The sequence below is a fragment of the Populus trichocarpa genome, chromosome 13 (genome assembly GCF_000002775.5).
Source record: "Populus trichocarpa isolate Nisqually-1 chromosome 13, P.trichocarpa_v4.1, whole genome shotgun sequence".
Taxonomy (NCBI): Eukaryota; Viridiplantae; Streptophyta; class Magnoliopsida; order Malpighiales; family Salicaceae; genus Populus; species Populus trichocarpa.
This window is the reverse complement of record NC_037297.2, coordinates 2603929-2622867: the sequence shown is the minus strand read 5'-3', so window position 1 is coordinate 2622867 and position 18939 is coordinate 2603929. Positions and strand designations below refer to the sequence as shown.

The 18939-nt window shown below is 33.3% G+C and overlaps 2 protein-coding genes and 1 pseudogene across 4 annotated transcripts; 2 read left to right on the top strand and 1 right to left on the bottom strand.

Moving 5' to 3' along the window:
- Positions 1-1459: 1459 nt before the first annotated feature.
- On the top strand, positions 1460-5580 carry LOC7487660 (uncharacterized). Of its 3 annotated transcripts, none has more exons than XM_052446220.1 (9): positions 1467-1746; positions 2108-2172; positions 3142-3253; positions 3683-3777; positions 3921-4006; positions 4110-4169; positions 4280-4361; positions 4861-4974; positions 5255-5580. In XM_052446220.1, the coding sequence occupies exons 1-9, from the start codon at positions 1560-1562 to the stop codon at positions 5423-5425; spliced, it is 972 nt and encodes a 323-aa protein (XP_052302180.1). In that variant the 5' UTR covers positions 1467-1559; the 3' UTR covers positions 5426-5580. The 3 variants fall into 3 exon arrangements, with proteins under 3 accessions (XP_052302181.1, XP_052302180.1, XP_002319632.3); XM_002319596.4 differs by having other exon boundaries at positions 1471-1746; positions 3205-3253; XM_052446221.1 differs by lacking the exon at positions 5255-5580 and having other exon boundaries at positions 1460-1746; positions 4280-4458.
- On the top strand, positions 3265-17557 carry LOC127904154 (uncharacterized). Its single transcript, XM_052446222.1, has 5 exons — positions 3265-3558; positions 16547-16765; positions 16909-16994; positions 17098-17157; positions 17270-17557. The coding sequence occupies exons 2-5, from the start codon at positions 16640-16642 to the stop codon at positions 17298-17300; spliced, it is 303 nt and encodes a 100-aa protein (XP_052302182.1). The 5' UTR covers positions 3265-3558; positions 16547-16639; the 3' UTR covers positions 17301-17557.
- On the bottom strand, positions 8280-11717 carry LOC18104073 (putative calcium-transporting ATPase 13, plasma membrane-type; annotated as a pseudogene).
- Positions 17558-18939: the final 1382 nt, after the last annotated feature.

Sequence of the window (18939 nt, the reverse complement as noted above, 5' to 3'; positions counted from 1 at the left end):
AAATAATCACATATTTAAGATTAAAAATTTACTAAAAATACTTTTCATGGAAGCACTGATAGTATCAGGATGTCAGATAAAGAAATTTACAGTGGAGCAGCGACAACCGGCAACTCACTATGACCCCTTCAGCCACACGATGGCGAGGGAGTTGCCTTAGGGTCCCCTCAGTATCATTTCTTTCCTCATAATATTCCCGAGCCTTCCTCATCACATCTCTTTGTATTTAAAGCTCCGAGTCAAGAAAAATAATAGCTAAAAATCATCCCAATAATGTTTTTACAGTCTTTGGAAACAAGCCACAGAGTTAATGGTCTGAACATAGAAATAATGAAAGGATATCTCCTTCTCTTGGATTAAGGATCTTGCTTACTGCAGTACTTTCCCACTCTCCTCCGAGCAATGCAGCTCCAAGGAAATGCGTTGACACTGAACCACTTCCAAAACGCTGAAAAGAATACAATACAAGTCAAATAATTGGAAACCAAGTAAAGCAATTGTTGAAGATCAGCAACTACTGTCAGCCAAAAACTCAGCAGGCTTCCAAAGGGGTTATCAAGGAAGTACCTGTAAACCAAAATAGTTAATGCAACCATACCTTCCTAAGGAATTTGCAATGATTCCTCTAAGGAAATGTGTAAAAGCTGTGAGCTCAAATCAGGAGGGATTGGACAGTAGTGGATATAACCATGAATGAAATTTGTATTGATCACTGTTTCTTTCAGGAGTTGTTCAATGCCAATTGAAAAGAACTCTGTCCAAAATAAAACAAAAAGCAACCGCTATATATTAAGAGTCATTTATTATTCATATATCCTGGACAAAATCTTAACAGTGTAATCAAACAGATTAAGATACAAGGAATAGGAACACATCTGTCCAAAATTTAGAAGTGCGAAAATTTGATTGAACAAACTTGGTAGTAGAAGGTTTCATGTGTCGATACGTAAACAGTATAGGGACTAAACATGCATTAACGGGGACTAATTTGGGTTTTTTTTTTTGTTTTTTTTTTCATATAAGTATTCATCATTCATCAGTTATGAGTTATGCCGTCCCAAGAGGTTAACAATTAGGAGATAAAAAAAAGAAAAAAACCGGTCCAAGAAACATAGTTAGAGCATCTTCAATGGAGATGGTAAACGAAAGAGATAAAAATAAAATAAAAATATTATTTTAATTTGTTAATATATATTTTAGAAAATATCATTTCTTTAATGCTAAAATACTATTTATTATAATAATACATTTTTAATTTTTTTAAAATATATATTATATTATATTATATTATTTTTTATGAGATTATTATGATATTATGGATTCTTCTCATGAATTTAATAAATTTAAGTAAGATTTTTTTTAATTAATTTTATATTTTAATATTAAATTAATTAAGAATTTTCCCACAATTAGCTGTTATATTTAGAATGTAAATTAAAAAAGTTATATTTATATTATTCAAAAATTCATATAATGCTCTTCAAAATAGCATATCTGTAACAGAGTCCACAGACACTCTGACAGAGAAACGCACAAAGAGAAGGAGAGAGAAGCAGAATATGGTGACCAAAACAGAAGAGACGCAATTGAATAGATTGGAGAGTCAAGTGGACAATGGAGGAGGAGGGGCATGGGAGTATCTCTGCATGGTTAGAAAGCTCAAAGTTAGGCGTTCTGTCAAGGTGTTAAAGCATGGATTATTGATCTTGAATGACTCCAAGAAAAGATCCAGTCTTGGTCCTGAAGGTGTACTTTCTCTCTTTTGATGGGTTCTTTTATTGATTTGCTCCTCTGGGTTTGCTCAATTATTGGAAATTTGGAGTCTTTTTGGATTCAGTTTTGTTTCTGGGTTTGAAAGTTTGGAGCTTGATTTGAATTGGGTTTGAGTAAGAATTACCGTGACTGTGTAATTTGGTTAGTGAGTTATGAAATTTTTTGTTGAATAATTGAGATTTGAGGTTTTGAAACTTGATGTTGACTGGTTATGGAGTGCAAACACACACGTTATGCTGGTTGTTTCAATGGTTTAAAGCTCCTTGTTTTACGAATTGCAGCCACTAAGCTGTTGAATGTATACTGATTTATTAGTACTTCGTTGTTGATGTAGAATGGACTCTATATGAACAGGTTGCAGTTGCAGCCATGGACTGCCAATCTCTTGAGGTTGCAAAGGTATCAATTGTTTCATTTTCAGCTTAGTGTTTTTTTTATATATTTTATTTTAGTTTCAAATCAATTTCACTCTAGGTGCTTTAGCAGGTGTTTCTACTGATCATTAACGAAGTAATTTCTGTAGATTGAGAATAGTTAATATATTCATTGTTCTTGGATTTTTTCATATCGAACTTGTCTCACTCCTTTTATTGTTCTATAGTTAATAATCTCGCTTAGGCACACAGTAGGAGCTATTGCAAAAGACGCTGGTTGTGCATTTCTATGATATGTCCTAATGCCTCGAGATTTCATTAGTTCAAAGAAATCAAGCTCATATCAATGTTCCACCATACTTCTCAGTTCTTCTGATGTTAAATATAGCACAAATCCCTACATTCTGATTGTTGGTGAAGCAATATTTTGCAAAAATTATGGTTCTTCTGTGAGTTAATTGATATTTCAAACGGGTGTTAGCTTTAGGTTTTGGTGATGGTTGATTTTCTGAGGGTTGGTAGGCAGTGGGTACTTATTTGGCTCCAGGATCACTGTCTTCGTTTCTTATTTTATTTTTTGCTTCTATTCTTTCTTAGCCCTTGGCCCATAACAAGGATGTGCTTAGAAAGTCCACCTTATTCATTAAATTTTCTTGTTCCTTGGCCTTTATTTTAGGTGCTCACTATTCCTCAACTGTTTATTTTTAAGGCATAACTGTGAGGCATGCTATTTTTTCTGATCGAACCAAAACTTTATAATAAAAAACTGTAATCTCCTGAACATTTTAGAATGTTGGGTGTAATGTAAATTGAGTGAATAAAGATTTTTGGACAATTTATCCTTGAAACTTCATTCATATCTCTTTTTTTCTTCTTCTTTCATCTCTTTTGCATTGCCTTTCAACATGAGTGCTATATACTTGAGTCTTGCATCCATAGGTTTTGTATTCGAGCTCATTTGACTTTACTCATATGCTTTTTCTGGTTACTGTAGTTGGGTGGTATGAGATTCTTTGTTTTGAAGTTTATGCAATATGTAATCTGCAATCTTTTGCAGGACTGTGTAAATGCGTTGCAGAAGAAATTTCCAGAGAGTAAAAGAGTTGGTAAGTTAAAAATAACATATGGCTTACAAGTGTGCTTTGTTGTGGTTACGAGTGGGAACTAATAACGATCTTTCAATTGCATGTGATGCATAATCTTACGTGGCCAAGTTCCCTATCATTTAATAGCTCTCCTGCATTAAGAAATTCTTAGATCACAGTTTGCTCATTTTTTAAATTGTTCTACAAGGTGAGGTGGCAGTTTGTTTTTTCTTTAGCGTCAGTGGGGATACCAAGTCATTGGACTTCAAATAGGAACATCGAAATGTTAATATTATGACCATACACATTCGATCGTGTGGCTTTAGGTGTTTTCTCTACAGTTTAATTTTTCACCTGTAGTTTGAGTCCCTGTAGGAAGTACAAGGAAAAATTTTGTTTTGATCTTAACATGTGATGGAATGGTTTTTTCTTTTTTCACACAAATCACAGGCAGACTGGAGGCAATGTTATTTGAAGCAAAGGGATCTTGGGGAGAGGCAGAAAAGGCTTACTCAAGCCTTTTAGAGGACAATCCTTTTGATCAGGTAAATTTTTATAACCAATTTTTTTTGAAATGTAGTTCCTTATAAGGCCTCATTGTGCTGTCTTTCTCAATCGTGAAGTATTATTGGTGTTAATTAAGAAGAACTTATATTCAAATCAGGCCAATGCCATTTTTCTTACGTAGGTAGTACACAAGAGAAGGGTAGCTTTGGCAAAGGCACAAGGCAATTTGACAGGGGCAATTGACTTGCTCAATAAGTATCTTGAAACGTGAGGCAGTTCTTGAAACCCTACCTTGTCCCAGTTTTGGTGATATTAATTAACACAGGACTGAATTTGGTCTTATGTTAGTTTTCCTCTTTGTCTTCCTTAGATTTATGGCTGATCATGATGCCTGGAGAGAGCTTGCTGAAATATACATCTCCTTGCAAATGTGAGGAATTTTTCTTTATATGTTGGGAAAGCTACTGTCTATCAAATTATTTGTGTTGCTGTTTTATTCTTTATCAGTAGCTTAAACCAGTTCCTGCCTTAATGAATTAGGTACAAGCAAGCAGCGTTCTGCTATGAAGAGCTGATATTATCTCAACCTACTGTCCCGCTGTATCATTTAGCGTATGCTGATGTGAGGAACTTCTTTATTTCAACTATATTATCTCAACCTGCAGTTCCACTGGATCATTTAAGCCTATGCCACTGTATCATCCTGCTTCTTTAAATGAGTAACCACTGCTGAAGCTATTGTTTTTTATTATTCTTATCTTTTGCTAAAAGCTTCTAAGCAACATTATTTAGAGAATAATTTTATATTGGCTGCTTAACCAGAGATACCAAAACATAGAATTCACTGGTATATCCAAATAGGATCATGCATTTGACATCAACTGAACCGTGCTGGGGCTGATGCTTAAAGAATTCATCTTGCATAGACTTTTTATTGGGCATTTCAAACAATTTTAGGAATATGGATAGAATGCCAATTTATGACATCTAACACAGACGACCATAATAGTATATGCTAATATTATTAGGCATGCACAGGAATAGCAACCCAGATCAATTCATAGACGACTCCCTTTGTTAACAATGATTACTAAATTGCCTTTGCTTTCTTGAATCAACAGGTGCTTTACACTCTTGGTGGAATTGAAAACCTTCTGACAGCGAAGAAATATTATTCTTCCACCATAGATTTGACTGGGGGCAAGAACACCAGGGCACTTTTTGGTATTTGTCTGGTGAGATACCTCCTCCTCCTCTATGTGTGTTTGTGCGTGCAAATATTTGACTTGAGGATGTAGCTACATCTTCTTTGGGGTGATTCTGGCATTGAAATTCGTTGTTTATATTTTCTTTTCTCCTTCTTCTGAAGTTCCCATCTAATGTTTGTATTGAGGCCATTTATTAGCTTCATTATTATCTTTAGGAATTCGAAGCTCTCCTTTTTCCTATCCCGCGCCTCTGACAATGTTTCTGAACTGTGTGACTAACAAGGAAATTATGATTCTTTGTCACCAGTGTACGTCAGCTATTGCACAGCTTTCAAAAGGACGAAACAAGGAAGACAAGGACAGTCCAGACTTGCAATCTTTGGCAACAGCAGCTTTGGAGAAAGAGTACAAGCAGAGAGCTTCTGACAAACTCTCTGTGTTCACTTCAGGTTTTAAAAGCTTGAAAGTTTCATCATAACTCGATCCTTTTTTTTTTTAAGATTTTCGTTGTTGCCCCAGACTCTAAAATCTGAAGTGGCCCTCAGTAACGTAACCAAAAGCTAAAATTTATAAACATTGCAGATTCCATATAATTTAAATCATGAGTTATAATATCGGTATTTTTGTTGTTTATTTTTCCCTTGATTTTTTTTTTCTATGCTGAGGTCCTTAATATGAGAATTTGATGTACTATTTGGAATGCACAGATCACAGACTAGGAAGATTACAAGGATTTTTCCCTCTTGCATTATTTGGATTTTATCCACTTTCGGTTTCCGGCTTATTTCCTTGCCTTAGTATTTGGAGTTCTCTGATTTTCAGTGCCATGGATTCACTAACGTCAAAATAAAATGTGTGAAATGGGTAAAAAAAAAAACTTATTTAGATTCATTTATCTTATAGTATCATAGTTCACTTGTAAGACTTTTTGTACCTCAATCTTTAGATATTCAAGCAATAACTATTTTGAGTTGATTTACTTGAAGGTAAGATTTAGTGGCATAGACATTCAAAACTTCATAAGAATTTAATGCTCTTGATTGGTACTTAGATCGGTAATAATATTCATGATTGTCATTATGGTATCATTGATGAATATTATATTTAAAGGTTTAATAGGAAGACATGTTTCAAAAACCAAGGGTATTAAGACGTATTACTCCTCATTATAGTTTAAACCATTATGAACATATGAGAGGGTAAATCCTAAATAAAATTTAAACCCTAGAGTGAAAGGATTTCTAACTTCGAGCATTATAAAAAATTAAGAACATGCTCATATATAGGACACTATTTTCACATTTTATTGCAAACAAAGGAATTAAAATATGCACTCCAGAATAATCAAAGAAGGTTGGTTTAAAGTGATAATGTGTTTATTTTGTATTATTTATGTGGGTATATATATAGCTGAAAATTAGAATATTAATTTTATGTTTGTATATATATAGCTAGAGAGTTGATCAATTTCTTTTGTTGACTTGGGTTGGGAATAATTGAAATCGTGGGCTCCGTAGTCAGGTGTCAATTATGGCCGGAAAGTAGTAAAGAAATGATTAAATTGTTTATAAGTACAGGGAATTAAAGAACATGTGCTTAGTGGATGAATACTTAGCTCAATCTTTGGAACTTCATGATCAAATATGTTTTTGCTTAGTGATCCAATTTATGGTCACTCTTTGGAATTTCATGAATCCATGATATGGTTTGTACGAAAATATAGAAAGGATTAACACGATCTAAATTTATGGTCACTCTTTGGAATTTCATGAATCTAATATAGTATTCTGGTCAATTTATGATAAAATCCGGTCAAATCACAAGTAAAAAACCCTTTGGCTTTTTTTAAGAAATTTTGTTGAAACAACGTTATTTAGCTATTTTCCATTAAATTGATAACAAATAATTAATTATACAAAAAATAAGGGTGAAAACAAAAACAAAAAATAAATTATACCAAATTTAATTTGAAAGTTAAATTAAAAAGAAAAGTAATTTTAAAAAATAAAAATAAAGCAACACATAAGTTTATTCGTGTAGCTGTGATAATTTATGTGTTTTTGTATAATTTGTTTTTTGAAAAAATAGGTTGTAAAGACTAAACCTTTGTTTGTTTTATAAGAAATAGTTTTTTTAAAATTATGTTTTTAAACTTTCTTATATTTATTTGTTATTAGAAAAGTTGGTCAATACAAAACAATTTATAATCAAAGAAAAAATTGACTTGGTTTTTAGAAAATTATTTTCCTTTTATTTTGAGCTGGAAACACTTTTTAAAAGTTATGAAAAAATTAGAAATATCATTTATTTGCCTTTTATATCAAATTTGGTTCTCAAATTTTTGATTATTATATATTTTTTTAATTTGACCCCTAAGAATTTAATTTGATTTGATTTTTATATCAACTTTGGTACTTGTTTTTATGATTTTTATTTTCTTTTCTCTTATCATTTTTTTAATTAAAAATTTTTATCTATCAAATTTGGTCATCGTTCTTTTTATTGTTATTTATTTTATTGGAAATAATTTATGAAATTATAATAATTATTATTTTAATTTCATCACCTTTCAACTTTTTCATCTGTTAGATTTGATCTTTATTATTTTGATTTTTATTTATTTTATTTGAGATAATTTATAAAATTAATTTTTTTAAAAAAATTTCATTATCATTCAACTTTTAAATTTGTAAAATTCATTCATTATTATTTTAATAAACTTAACAAAAAATATTAACAAAATATTTTTCATCTTATTTTTTATATCATAACTAAACACTAAAAAATATTTTTTAATTTATTTTTTATAATATTAAAAAATGATTCTGTTCACAGAAATTCAAAAATCACTTTTCAAAAACAATTACATTTCAGCGAAAGAACGGTTGCAATTATCTTCCTCGATTTCCTGACACCTCAAACAATAGCAATTCTAAGGAAAAGCAAGTTAAGTCAAAAATAGCCGCCGATGAAGACAACTCAGGTCCACAAATAGCCTGCACGTGGCATTTTCCTAAGAAATCCAACGCTTCACGAACCTACCTTTCCACGATAGTGGTGAATTAATTGGCTGATGTGATTAGATCAGGATGCTATTTTATAAAAGATCAGCCACTGATAGATTGGATGGTTGGTTGATGAGATTCTCTCCCCCTTTTGCTATGTTTTTAACGGACAAGATCTTATAATACATTAACCAAGTGTGAATGTCTTACGTCTAATAGATGTTACAACAGAAGGTCTTCTGACAGACAAACCATGTTTCCGTACAATAAGTAACAGCCAAAACAGCTTCAAGGACCAGTAGTAAAATATATATATAAAAAGAAAACCCTAAGTGGAACTTTTCAAGAACCAAGAAAGCTGATCAAACAACCAAGATGAAGCAGCGACGGTTAAGGACACACACCACTGCTTCCGATCCAGTTTCTCAATGCTGTGAGTCACCTTGCTCGATAACTCCACTATCACTCCTTGAGCAACTGTGACAACAAGCACAGCCGCTAAGAAACGCTTGTTCTTGCGTATCCACATAAACATGCTCTTCTTCTCCACAGGCAGCCTCGCAGTAAATATATTGAAAACTTGGCAGATGACTGAGGTATTGAAAACAAGTGTGTTATTAATCGCCAAACCCAGAATTGACTTACCCACATTGAATTGTAGAGCTGATAGAGTAACTGCCTGATAAAAGACCTGGATGAGGATGTTGTTGAAGATGCTTTCGTTGATAGGTCGCTTGGACCAACATACAGGAGGCTTTCTCATGAGATATTTGGTGGGCTGGTCATGACTGATCACTGCTAGTAGGCCCAGGGTATCAATGAGAACCTTTTCCCAGAGTATCTGGAATGCTGAAAATGATAATACACCAGAAGAACAAGCTGAGATAAGGCTGATGACAAGGGCTGCAACGTTCATAATTGTAAGCTGAAATTGAATCAACTTCTGAATATTGTTGTAGACGCACCTTCCCCAGCTCAACATAGTCACCACGGAAATGAAGTTATCATCCAATATGACAATTTGTGAGCTCTCTTTCGCCACCTCAGTCCCTCGTATTCCCATGGAGAGCACAATATCTGCTTCCTTCAAAGCTAGGGCATCGTTGGTACCACCACCAGTTACTGCTACCACATGCCCTTCCTCCTTTAAACATCGTATCATTTCAAGCTTGTCAGATGGGGATGAACTTCCCATCACAAGGATTTTCCCAATCCTTTCCATTCTCAGCTCCCGCGAGTAGTTACTGAATTGGACTCCTTCGACTATAGCATCGCTTTCCACATCCTCTTGATCACAACTGAAAACTCCACATTCAATGGCTGTAGCTCTTGCTGTACGAACATCGTCACCGGTGACCAATATAACTTTCACTCCTGCATTCTTACATGATTCTACCGCCGTTCTAACCTCTATTCTGCATGGGTCCTTCAGCCCCACGAGCCCCAACAAAGTGAATCCAGCTGCTTCAAGCTCGTCAGAGGCCTGTCCACCGTCTTCAACTTCTTTACAGGCAAACGCCATACAGCAGAGGCTTTTGACTGCCATACACCGAATTATCTCCTTCAACTGCTTTCTTGCATCCTCAGTCACGTCTCTAATCTCCCCATTTCTAACATAATAGTTTGAACACATGGCTAGTATCGCCTCGGCATCTCCCTTCCTGTGACGAACTACCTTCTCATTGTTTCTCCTCACCAATAGTACCCCGCTTCCGTTCTTCTCAGGATCGAAGTTCCCTACATGTTTTATTTCAACTTTTTTCTTTTCCTCGGCAATATTTATGCCCAAATGCGACATAGCCCAGGAAAGTATAGCGTTTTCAGTTGGACTACCAGAAATTTCAAGAATTGAAGTAGACCGAGGTTTGTAAACAGTACCGGTTGTATTCAAAGCAGCCCCTTCTTGTAGTAACTCAAGGACCTTCGATCCTATTTCACCATTTGAAGGTTTAGCTTTGATTATATCTTCTCCAATGAAGAATTCCACAACCTCCATCTGATTCAAAGTAAGAATGTCTTTCTTATCTATGATGATCGTTGTCGCTGAACCCATTTTTTCACAAGCAGAGAGTGTTTGATTTTTAGGTTTCTAAAGAATAGTTTGTAGAAGAGTTTTTGCAGAGAAGATGAGAGGAAATTCTTGAGTTATATTTCACTGTTTTCATTAATGCAGCAAACTCTACTTTTATACACTTGCATGTAACTGATTCCATTATTTTAGGAATCAAGATCATCTCATCCATCCATTAATGGAGGGTCACGATTCTTACACTAAGAAACGGTTTGTAACTGATTTGTAACAGTAAAAACAACTATAACTGCTATAACTGCCTTTAACTGTTTTTAACTGTGTAACTGCTTCTAACAGAAACTTTTCCTATTTCTTCATTCTTCATTCTTCTCGTTATAACCTCAGGATTTACTTTTGAAGTTTTAAAACAAATAATCAGCTTAACTTTCAACAGAGAGTTCACGAACCATGACTTTCTCTTTCATCATTCTCTTCATGAAGTATATATAAGTCAGAGTTACAGCCGAAGAGAGGCCTTCAGGAGTTGCCACCACCACAATAGCCACAGCTGCAGCAATAATGCGCACAACTGGATCCAGCACATCATTAATCTTTTTCTTGCTCCCATTGTATTCATAATAACCACTATCATCTCTAGTTTTCCGTGTGAAGTTCCTCATCAGCAGCACTACAAGCACATATAAAGCAACTGTCCATCCAACCTTCCTCATGTAAGAAATGATCTGATCGAGGTGAGATCGTAATGGAGTCTGTTCATCCAGATCATGGCTTCTAGAACTCATCTCACCTCATGCCTTATTCATTCCAACAGACGTAACAAGCATGAAGCCATTGCCATCAGCCACCTTTGAGCCAGAAAGCAAGAAAGGGTTTTCCCTTCCTTTCACCTCAACATGGTCCATTTCACTACTCATGCTTGATTCATCCACCTTCAAAGAAGAATCATTGAAGAGCAACCCATCAGCTGGTATTTGGTCTCCTTTATTCAAATACACCACGTCGCCCACCACCACTTCAAAAATAGAAATGTCACGTCGCCTCCTGTCTCTCACTACTTGTACCTTTATATCATTTCTCACACGAGATAGTTTCTCAAACTTATTGGATTTCATGAATTTGCTAATAGCAGAGACAGCAACAAGATGAACAGTTGAGAGAATAATACTGCCACCATCGTACCACCCATCTCTCAGCCCATGCAGCTTGATAGCGAATCCCAAGGACATAATAGCACAGAACAAAAGAATGATGATGGCCGGGTCCTTGCATTCTTCAAGAACATAGCTTAGAAATATTTTAGAAGGAGACTTCTTATAGCTATTTTCACCGAAAACATCCCTTCTATGAGCAACATCAACTTCCCCTACACCATCCTTAACATCAGTTTCAAGAATGATAGCAACTTGCGAAACTCCTCCCAATTGATTCAGGATTTCAAGGCTCTTTTCTTTTACCATATCGATGAGTGTTCTCTGATAGACATTAATCAAAGAAACACGTTTATTCTCACATGGGGACGTATCATCATGAACATCAATAGCAACATAGGATGGGGAGCCCAAGCTCTTGGTCTGGCTGTCAAGATCTTTCTTGGACAAAGAAACAACAAGCCTTATGAAATAGACGGCCGTGTAAGCCATCTTCCACCTTCTCTGATTGCGTTTTGGCTCTGGTAACAGATTTTCTTGATCAATAATGATTTTGTCTCCTGTTTTTCGAGAGCTCATAGCCATAATGCTACTTAGGAGAGTTTGAATAAAGAAAAACAACAGATTGAAATGGAGGAGTGTTTGTAAACAGTCTTCAGGGTTTTTGTTTCTGAAGGAAGTACCGTCGTGAATGTTTGGAAAGATGAAACTCAATGGTGCTTTGCTTTTTAAGAAGAGAAATTGTAAAGATACGTGAATTCTGTCAGCAGGAAGCTACGTGATGGACCTTTTTGTTAACGAAAATCCACAAAGATAAAAAGTAGTTGGAGGGAATGGTCGTCTTTTTCCTTAGTTTCGAAGGGTCGCCGCACTGCAGTGCCGAGGGGGTCAAATGTGTGAAGTCTCCAATTTGTCGTTCGTGAAGTCTACAATGTGTCGTTCGTGAAGTCTCCAATTTGTAAACTAGTGGGCTTGACCAGTCAACTAGTGGGAAACCATAATTCCTTAACCAGTAATTTAGCTTCTAGGACACTATATTCATATAATTAAAACCAAAAAAATTATTTATCTTACATCGCATTTATGCTTTATATAAATTCATAAACTGGCTTTATAAGATTTTACAAGATTTTGACAATAATGATCACAATAACATCTGTAAAACAGAAGGGCGAAAAGAAGAAGAAGAAAGGTTTGGAATATATTAGTAAATTATTATATGATAGCTTGTGTGTTGTGCTGTGCTGTGCTGTGCAGGGAAGTGCGGGACCCTTTTATTATTTGCGAAATTTGCAATTAAACTTTACCCCATAACAAGAAAAGCTCAAGCAGGTAAGAGCAACTCCAATGTAAAATGCTATTTTGAAAAGTTATATTGGTAAAATAGCACTTTGAATAGTATAAATATAGCTTTTTTTACCATATCTATTCCAATGAAAAAAAGCCATTTGAAGAGTCATTTATATTGGAGTGGAAGAAACAAGTGTCTTATTATTTCTTAATAAATTTGATGTTACTTTTTTTTTCACATGTCTACATTTAATTGGTTTATTTTTTTAGTGGCCCCACTTTGTTGGTTTTGGCTCTTTGAAGAGATATGTAGGAATAACATTTGTGGGAGAGAAAAGCCATTTTAACATTTTGTTTGGCTTTCCCCTTGGAGTGTGCAAAACAAGCAAAGAAAAGCTAAAATATTAGTTTTTTATTTTTGGCTATCCATTTGGCTTCTCCATTGGAGATGCTCTAAGAGGAGACAGACAGAAGAAAACATATTGTGATCTTACGTCGATCTCACGATCGTAATTGTGTGATAAATCTTAGATTAATCAACTGATTAATAGTCAATTTTTTTATATAATTATGCTACATGATATTTTCTTTTTTTTTTCAATGAGAAAAAATTATAACAAAAAACTAAATCATGAGAAGAGACAAGTAGAAACTTTGCAAAATTAAGTATTCTAAAATTTAAAACCTTAGAAAATGTATATCTATCACAAACAACATCATACAAGAATAAAAATAAATACCAATTTAAAGAAAAAGACATAAATAAAATTGTAACTAAAAGCAATCACTAGGGAAAAAATTAAAGAAAAGAAATAAATTGCATATGTAGAACTTATTATTGTTTTAAACTACTAGATGGTATATTTATGTTAGTATAGTTTTTAATTTCTATCTAAACATCAAACAAGCAAATATATGGCTTCTTTGTAATTAGGTTGATGCCTAAGCTACAATCTATGTAGTTAAAGTTTTGCCCATATTGATCAGGTTTTCTCTCTTTATTATATATCTATTCTCAATTTCACCAAAAAAAACAAAAAAAAAGATAACAAGCAAAATTAACATGAAATTATATCGAACATGGTCACCATACAAAAAATTTAATTCAAAATTTTATCACTATGTATTTCTCTTCAAATAGTATCATGAAATACAAGTTAAACAAACCTATTTATACTAGAAAAAATATCCTAAAAAATCAGAAAACAATAATAACATAGTATTAAACTAAATTGAAAAATACAAATCCTAAATCAACTAAAAAGATATGGTAAATCCAAACCAATAACTTCTAGACCTTATTTGAAGGCCTTTTTAAACTCCTATGAAAAAAAAAAAAATCCTAATTTTAACCTTATAGAAAACAAGACTCCTAAAATCTCTTAGCAAAATTTCAGCTCGTTCTAACGATCAAATCAAAAGTGGTATTCGTTAACAAAAAGTTACAAGTTAGGACAAAATCTCCTACATTAGTTTTCTAGGTTGAAAAAAACTTGTCCTCGAGTTCAAATTACTTTTGCACCAATCTCGTGGTTATCCAATCAAAAGTTTTCAACCTTTTATGTGCTCAACCTTTTCATTAGAAACATCATATATATCTATTAACAACATGCCCATGTTCTCCATTAACAGATTATTTTTAGCGTTATGTTAAAGACCATAAGTGGCAACTCTTGCAGCAACCTTCTAAAACTCTGACTCAACCAAAGACTTAACACTATAAAGACTATACACTCATGTATCTTTTATATCATCACCAACAAGATGTGTGATGATTTCTTCACTGTGAGAACTTTGGGATATTTGCTTCACAACTTTTATCTAAAGTCTAGGATCAACTTTAACCCCATCAATTATAGAATTCTCTTCAAGCACATATGAAGCATATCCTCTACAATATGCTTCATAAAAAAATCACCTCTATAACTACATCTAATTTGGTTTCATTCGCCTAAATGGTTTTACTATTAAAATCAAAGTTAATATACTTATTAGTATGAATATCTTTTACATACTTAGGGTTAGAATAAGATATGTTTCTCTAAAAAACAAAACCCTTCTATTTAAATGGCTTTGACGATTGGGGTTAGGAAACCAAGAAGGTTAGGAAGAGTTCATCAACAAAAAATACAAACAACGAGTTCAAAATGTCATGCCTTTATTTTCAAAGCATCTATCTACTATATGGTCAGATATGTTCTCTATTATTCACTCAAGTAATCAATCTTTTTTATTTTGAAAGATAGCATCAAATTTAAAGTAGGGATGTGTAATAGAGTTCAGTTTTAGAATGATATTTGGGTTGATGACAAGTCTTTTTCTGAACTTTATCCCTAATTATATCAAGTGTCAACCCATCAACTTAGTACTATCAATAGTATAAGGTTTTGAGATGATGGTTGCTAGCATTAGAACTTAATATGGAATTATATATATATATATAAGATAGAAAAATATGGTTTTTAGATGGTAAAGGATACCTCTAATTTTGCATGCTAACTATAGTTGGGTTTTTTGTCCTTGAAAAAATTTTCAATTCATCCGTGTTTTATTTGCTAGTAATTGAGCTTTGAAATTTTTTCATTTTTCTCTTAATGAGATTATCTCAGTCTCATTCAATTTTTACATTGTTATCAAATAAGATCGTTGACACCTTTTAAGAATAGAGGGTATTGTTTTTTAATATTAGCAAGCATTTAAGTTTTTTTTATTAGTCATTGTTGTTATTTTTTTGGTTTTTTTTATTGTTAATGGCTTTTTTTAATAAACATATTAATAAATTAACCAAACTTATTTAACTTATTCAAATCAATTACCTGAGTCCTAGATTTTTCTTACTCTTTTAAAAGCGTTATCATCTTTTAAGCATCCTTTTTATAAGTTAGAAAAAAATTGACTTGGCCAGCGATATAGCACAAACCACCAATTTGTGGCAAACTAAATGCATGCTTCATAAAAGATCATCTATATGAATTTTTCATTTTTCTTAGAATAGCAAGACCAGTCTTATCTCTCCACATCAACATGCCTTTGACTTAAGCTTTATATGGTAACGTGATTCAACTCATTTTTCAAATAACTTTTCGAATCCTTTTTTTATCTTAAAAAGTATTAAATTGATTTTTTTTAGATATTTTTTTATGGTTTTAATGTGATGATGTCAAAAATAAATAAAGACTTGGAAAAAAAACATTATTTTGATGTATTTTTAATGAAAAAATATTTTTGCAAACGCACTTATGAACGGTTTGGTAATGTAGTTCAACCATCTTTTCAAAGTGCTTTTTAAATTATTTTTGCCTTAAAAAAATCAAATTAATTTGAGGTGTTTTTCTATGATTTTGATATGCTAATGTAAAAAATAATTAAAAAATAGAAGAAATCAATGTTTTATCATGAATTGCACTATATATTTTTACAATGTAATGATGTTTTTGCCCTCGAGAAAAACAACTAATGAAGTGATGATTGGGGGGAAATAGTCTTTTCATTAGGTTCAATTGTCATTATCAAATTGGATGGGGGTAAACCGGTCTTCTCATATTTTTTTAGCATAGTAAAATAACTCAATTACTATTGAAAGTAAAAAATAAAATAAACTGGAATACAAGGGCTTTTTAGTCTTTTCATATGTTGACAACACAATGAGATGACTGAAGTGCCCTTAAAAACAAAAACAAAAAATCAATGTAAAGGGGAATTTTCATTGTTTTATTATGGTTTTCAACTATAATCAATTTCAATAAAGACAATTCAATCTTCTAACAAATATATATATATATATATATATATATAAAAGTGCACGTGCCAGCGAGTTGGAGAAGTCAACGCTCTTTGAATGGCGCATGCAGCGCCTTCTAGCAGTCAAATGTCATCTTCAGTGATGATGTTGGAAGGGTCACAACATCATCTTCCTGGTGGTTAGGCATGTGTGCTTAGCAGAGTAGCAGTTGGGCTCTAGTGATCTTTTTTTTTTTCATCTTCTTTTCTCTCTTTTCACCTTGTATCTCATGCAAACCCTTCCAAGAATTATTAGTTTTATTAATTAATTTTCATCCTAATTTCAAATAGGAACATCGAAATGTTAATATTATGACCATACACATTCCTTCGTGTGGCTTTAGGTGTTTTCTCTACAGTTTAATTTTTCAGCTGTAGTTTGAGTCCCTGTAGGAAGTACAAGGAAAATTTTTGTTTTGATCTTAACATGTGATGGAATGGTTTTTTCTTTTTTCGCACAAATCACAGGCAGACTGGAGGCAATGTTACTTGAAGCAAAGGGATCTTGGGGAGAGGCAGAAAAGGCTTACTCAAGCCTTTTAGAGGACAATCCTTTTGATCAGGTAAACTTTTGTAACCAATTGTTTTTGAAATGTAGTTCCTTATAAAGCCTCATTGTGCTGTCTTTCTCAATCGTGAAGTATTATTGGTGTTAATGAAGAAGAACTTATATTCAAATCAGGCCAATGCCATTTTTCTTACGTAGGTAGTACACAAGAGAAGGGTAGCTTTGGCAAAGGCACAAGGCAATTTGACAGGGGCAATTGACTTGCTCAATAAGCATCTTGAAACGTGAGGCAGTTCTTGAAACCCTACTTTTTCCCAGTTTTGGTGATATTAATTAACACAGGACTGAATTTGGTCTTGTGTTATTTTTCCTCTTTGCCTTCCTTAGATTTATGGCTGATCATGATGCCTGGAGAGAGCTTGCTGAAATATACATCTCCTTGCAAATGTGAGGAATTTTCCTTTATATGTTGGGAAAGCTACTGTCTATCAAATTATTTGTGTGTTGCTGTTTTATTCTTTATCAGTAGCTTAAACCAGTTCCTGCCTTAATGAATTAGGTACAAGCAAGCAGCGTTCTGCTATATATGAAGAGCTGATATTATCTCAACCTACAGTCCCACTGTATCATTTAGCGTATGCTGATGTGAGGACCTTCTTTATTTCAGCTATATTATCTGAACCTGCAGTTCCACCTGATCATTTAAGCCTATGCCACTGTATCATCCTGCTTCTTTAAATGAGTTATCAACCTGCAGTCCAGACTTGCAATCTTTGGCAACAGCAGCTTTGGAGAAAGAGTACAAGCAGAGAGCTTCTGACATACTCTCTGTGCTCACTTCAGCTTTTAAAAGCTTGAAAGTTTCATCATAACTCCATCCTTTTTTTTTTTTAAGATTTTCGTTGTCCCCAGACTCTAAAATCTGAAGCCCTCAGTAACGTAACCAAAAGCTAAAATTTATAAACATTGCAGATTCCATATAATTTAAATCATGAGTTATAATATCGGTCTTTTTGTTGTTTATTTTTCCTTTGATTTTATTTTCTATGCTGAGGTCCTTAATATGAGGATTTGATGTATTATTTGGAAGATTACAAGGATTTTTCCCTCTTGCATTATTTTGATTTTATCCACTTTCGGTTTCCGGCTTATTTTCTTGCCTTTGTATTTGGAGTTCTCTGATTTTCAGTGCCATGGATTCACTAACGTCAAAATAAAATGTGTACTGAAAAAAAAAACTCATCGTATGATTATAGTCCCTAAAAATTTTAATTAATATTTGAAGATCTAAAATGAAGGATTGGGTATGCTAAAAAAAAATACACAATCACGTTAAAACATTATATCTATATTAGAACATTATACTATATTAGATAAATTGTATTTGCTAATTGCATTTTATTTTATTAGTATGTAATGACTAATCTATCAATTAGAACCTCACGTAATAGCTTAAGTTTTAGGGTTGAATTGGTTCTTTAACATGGTATCAGAGCCTTGATGACCAAGCGGTCACGAGTTCGAATCTCATCATCCTCATTTATTTGATAAAAATTAAGCACAAGGTAATATGGGTCTGTGCAAGTTTCAAGCTCAAAGGGCTTTCACTTGAGGTAGTGTGTTGGAGAATAATATAAATCATATTTTGGAACCTCACCTAATAGCTTAAACTTTTGAGTTGAATTGGTTCTTTGACAATGAGTTAAGTTCAAAATAGGTTTTGACATTTTAAAGTTTTTAATTTTTGTTACTTCGAAATAATATTTCTTTGTTTATTTACTTCTTATCATTACATATCACTATTAATAATTTATTAAATTATATTAATAAATAAGTAAGTGGGTTTTTATTGGGTTCATGGAACCAAATCCAAATTCTAGAAGAAGATGTCGCTAAACATTTGCTTATAGTTCAATGATCCATGAATAATAAGCTATTTAGATTCATTATTTCACTACCATAAATTCGCTAAATACCAACGGATTTACCGACGGAATATTTTCTGTCGGTATTTTGAGGTCGAAATTACCGACGGCCGCTTTTCGTCCGTAATTCAGTCGGTAAAAACCGACGAAAACTTTTCCGTCCGTAATTCAGTCAGTAAATACCGACGGAAACTTTCCGTCGATATTTACCGACTGAATTACGGACAGAAAAGTTTCCGAATTTAAAAAAAAGGCGGGTCGCTGACGTGGAGGTTTTGACGGGTTATTTTTTTTCCGACGGATT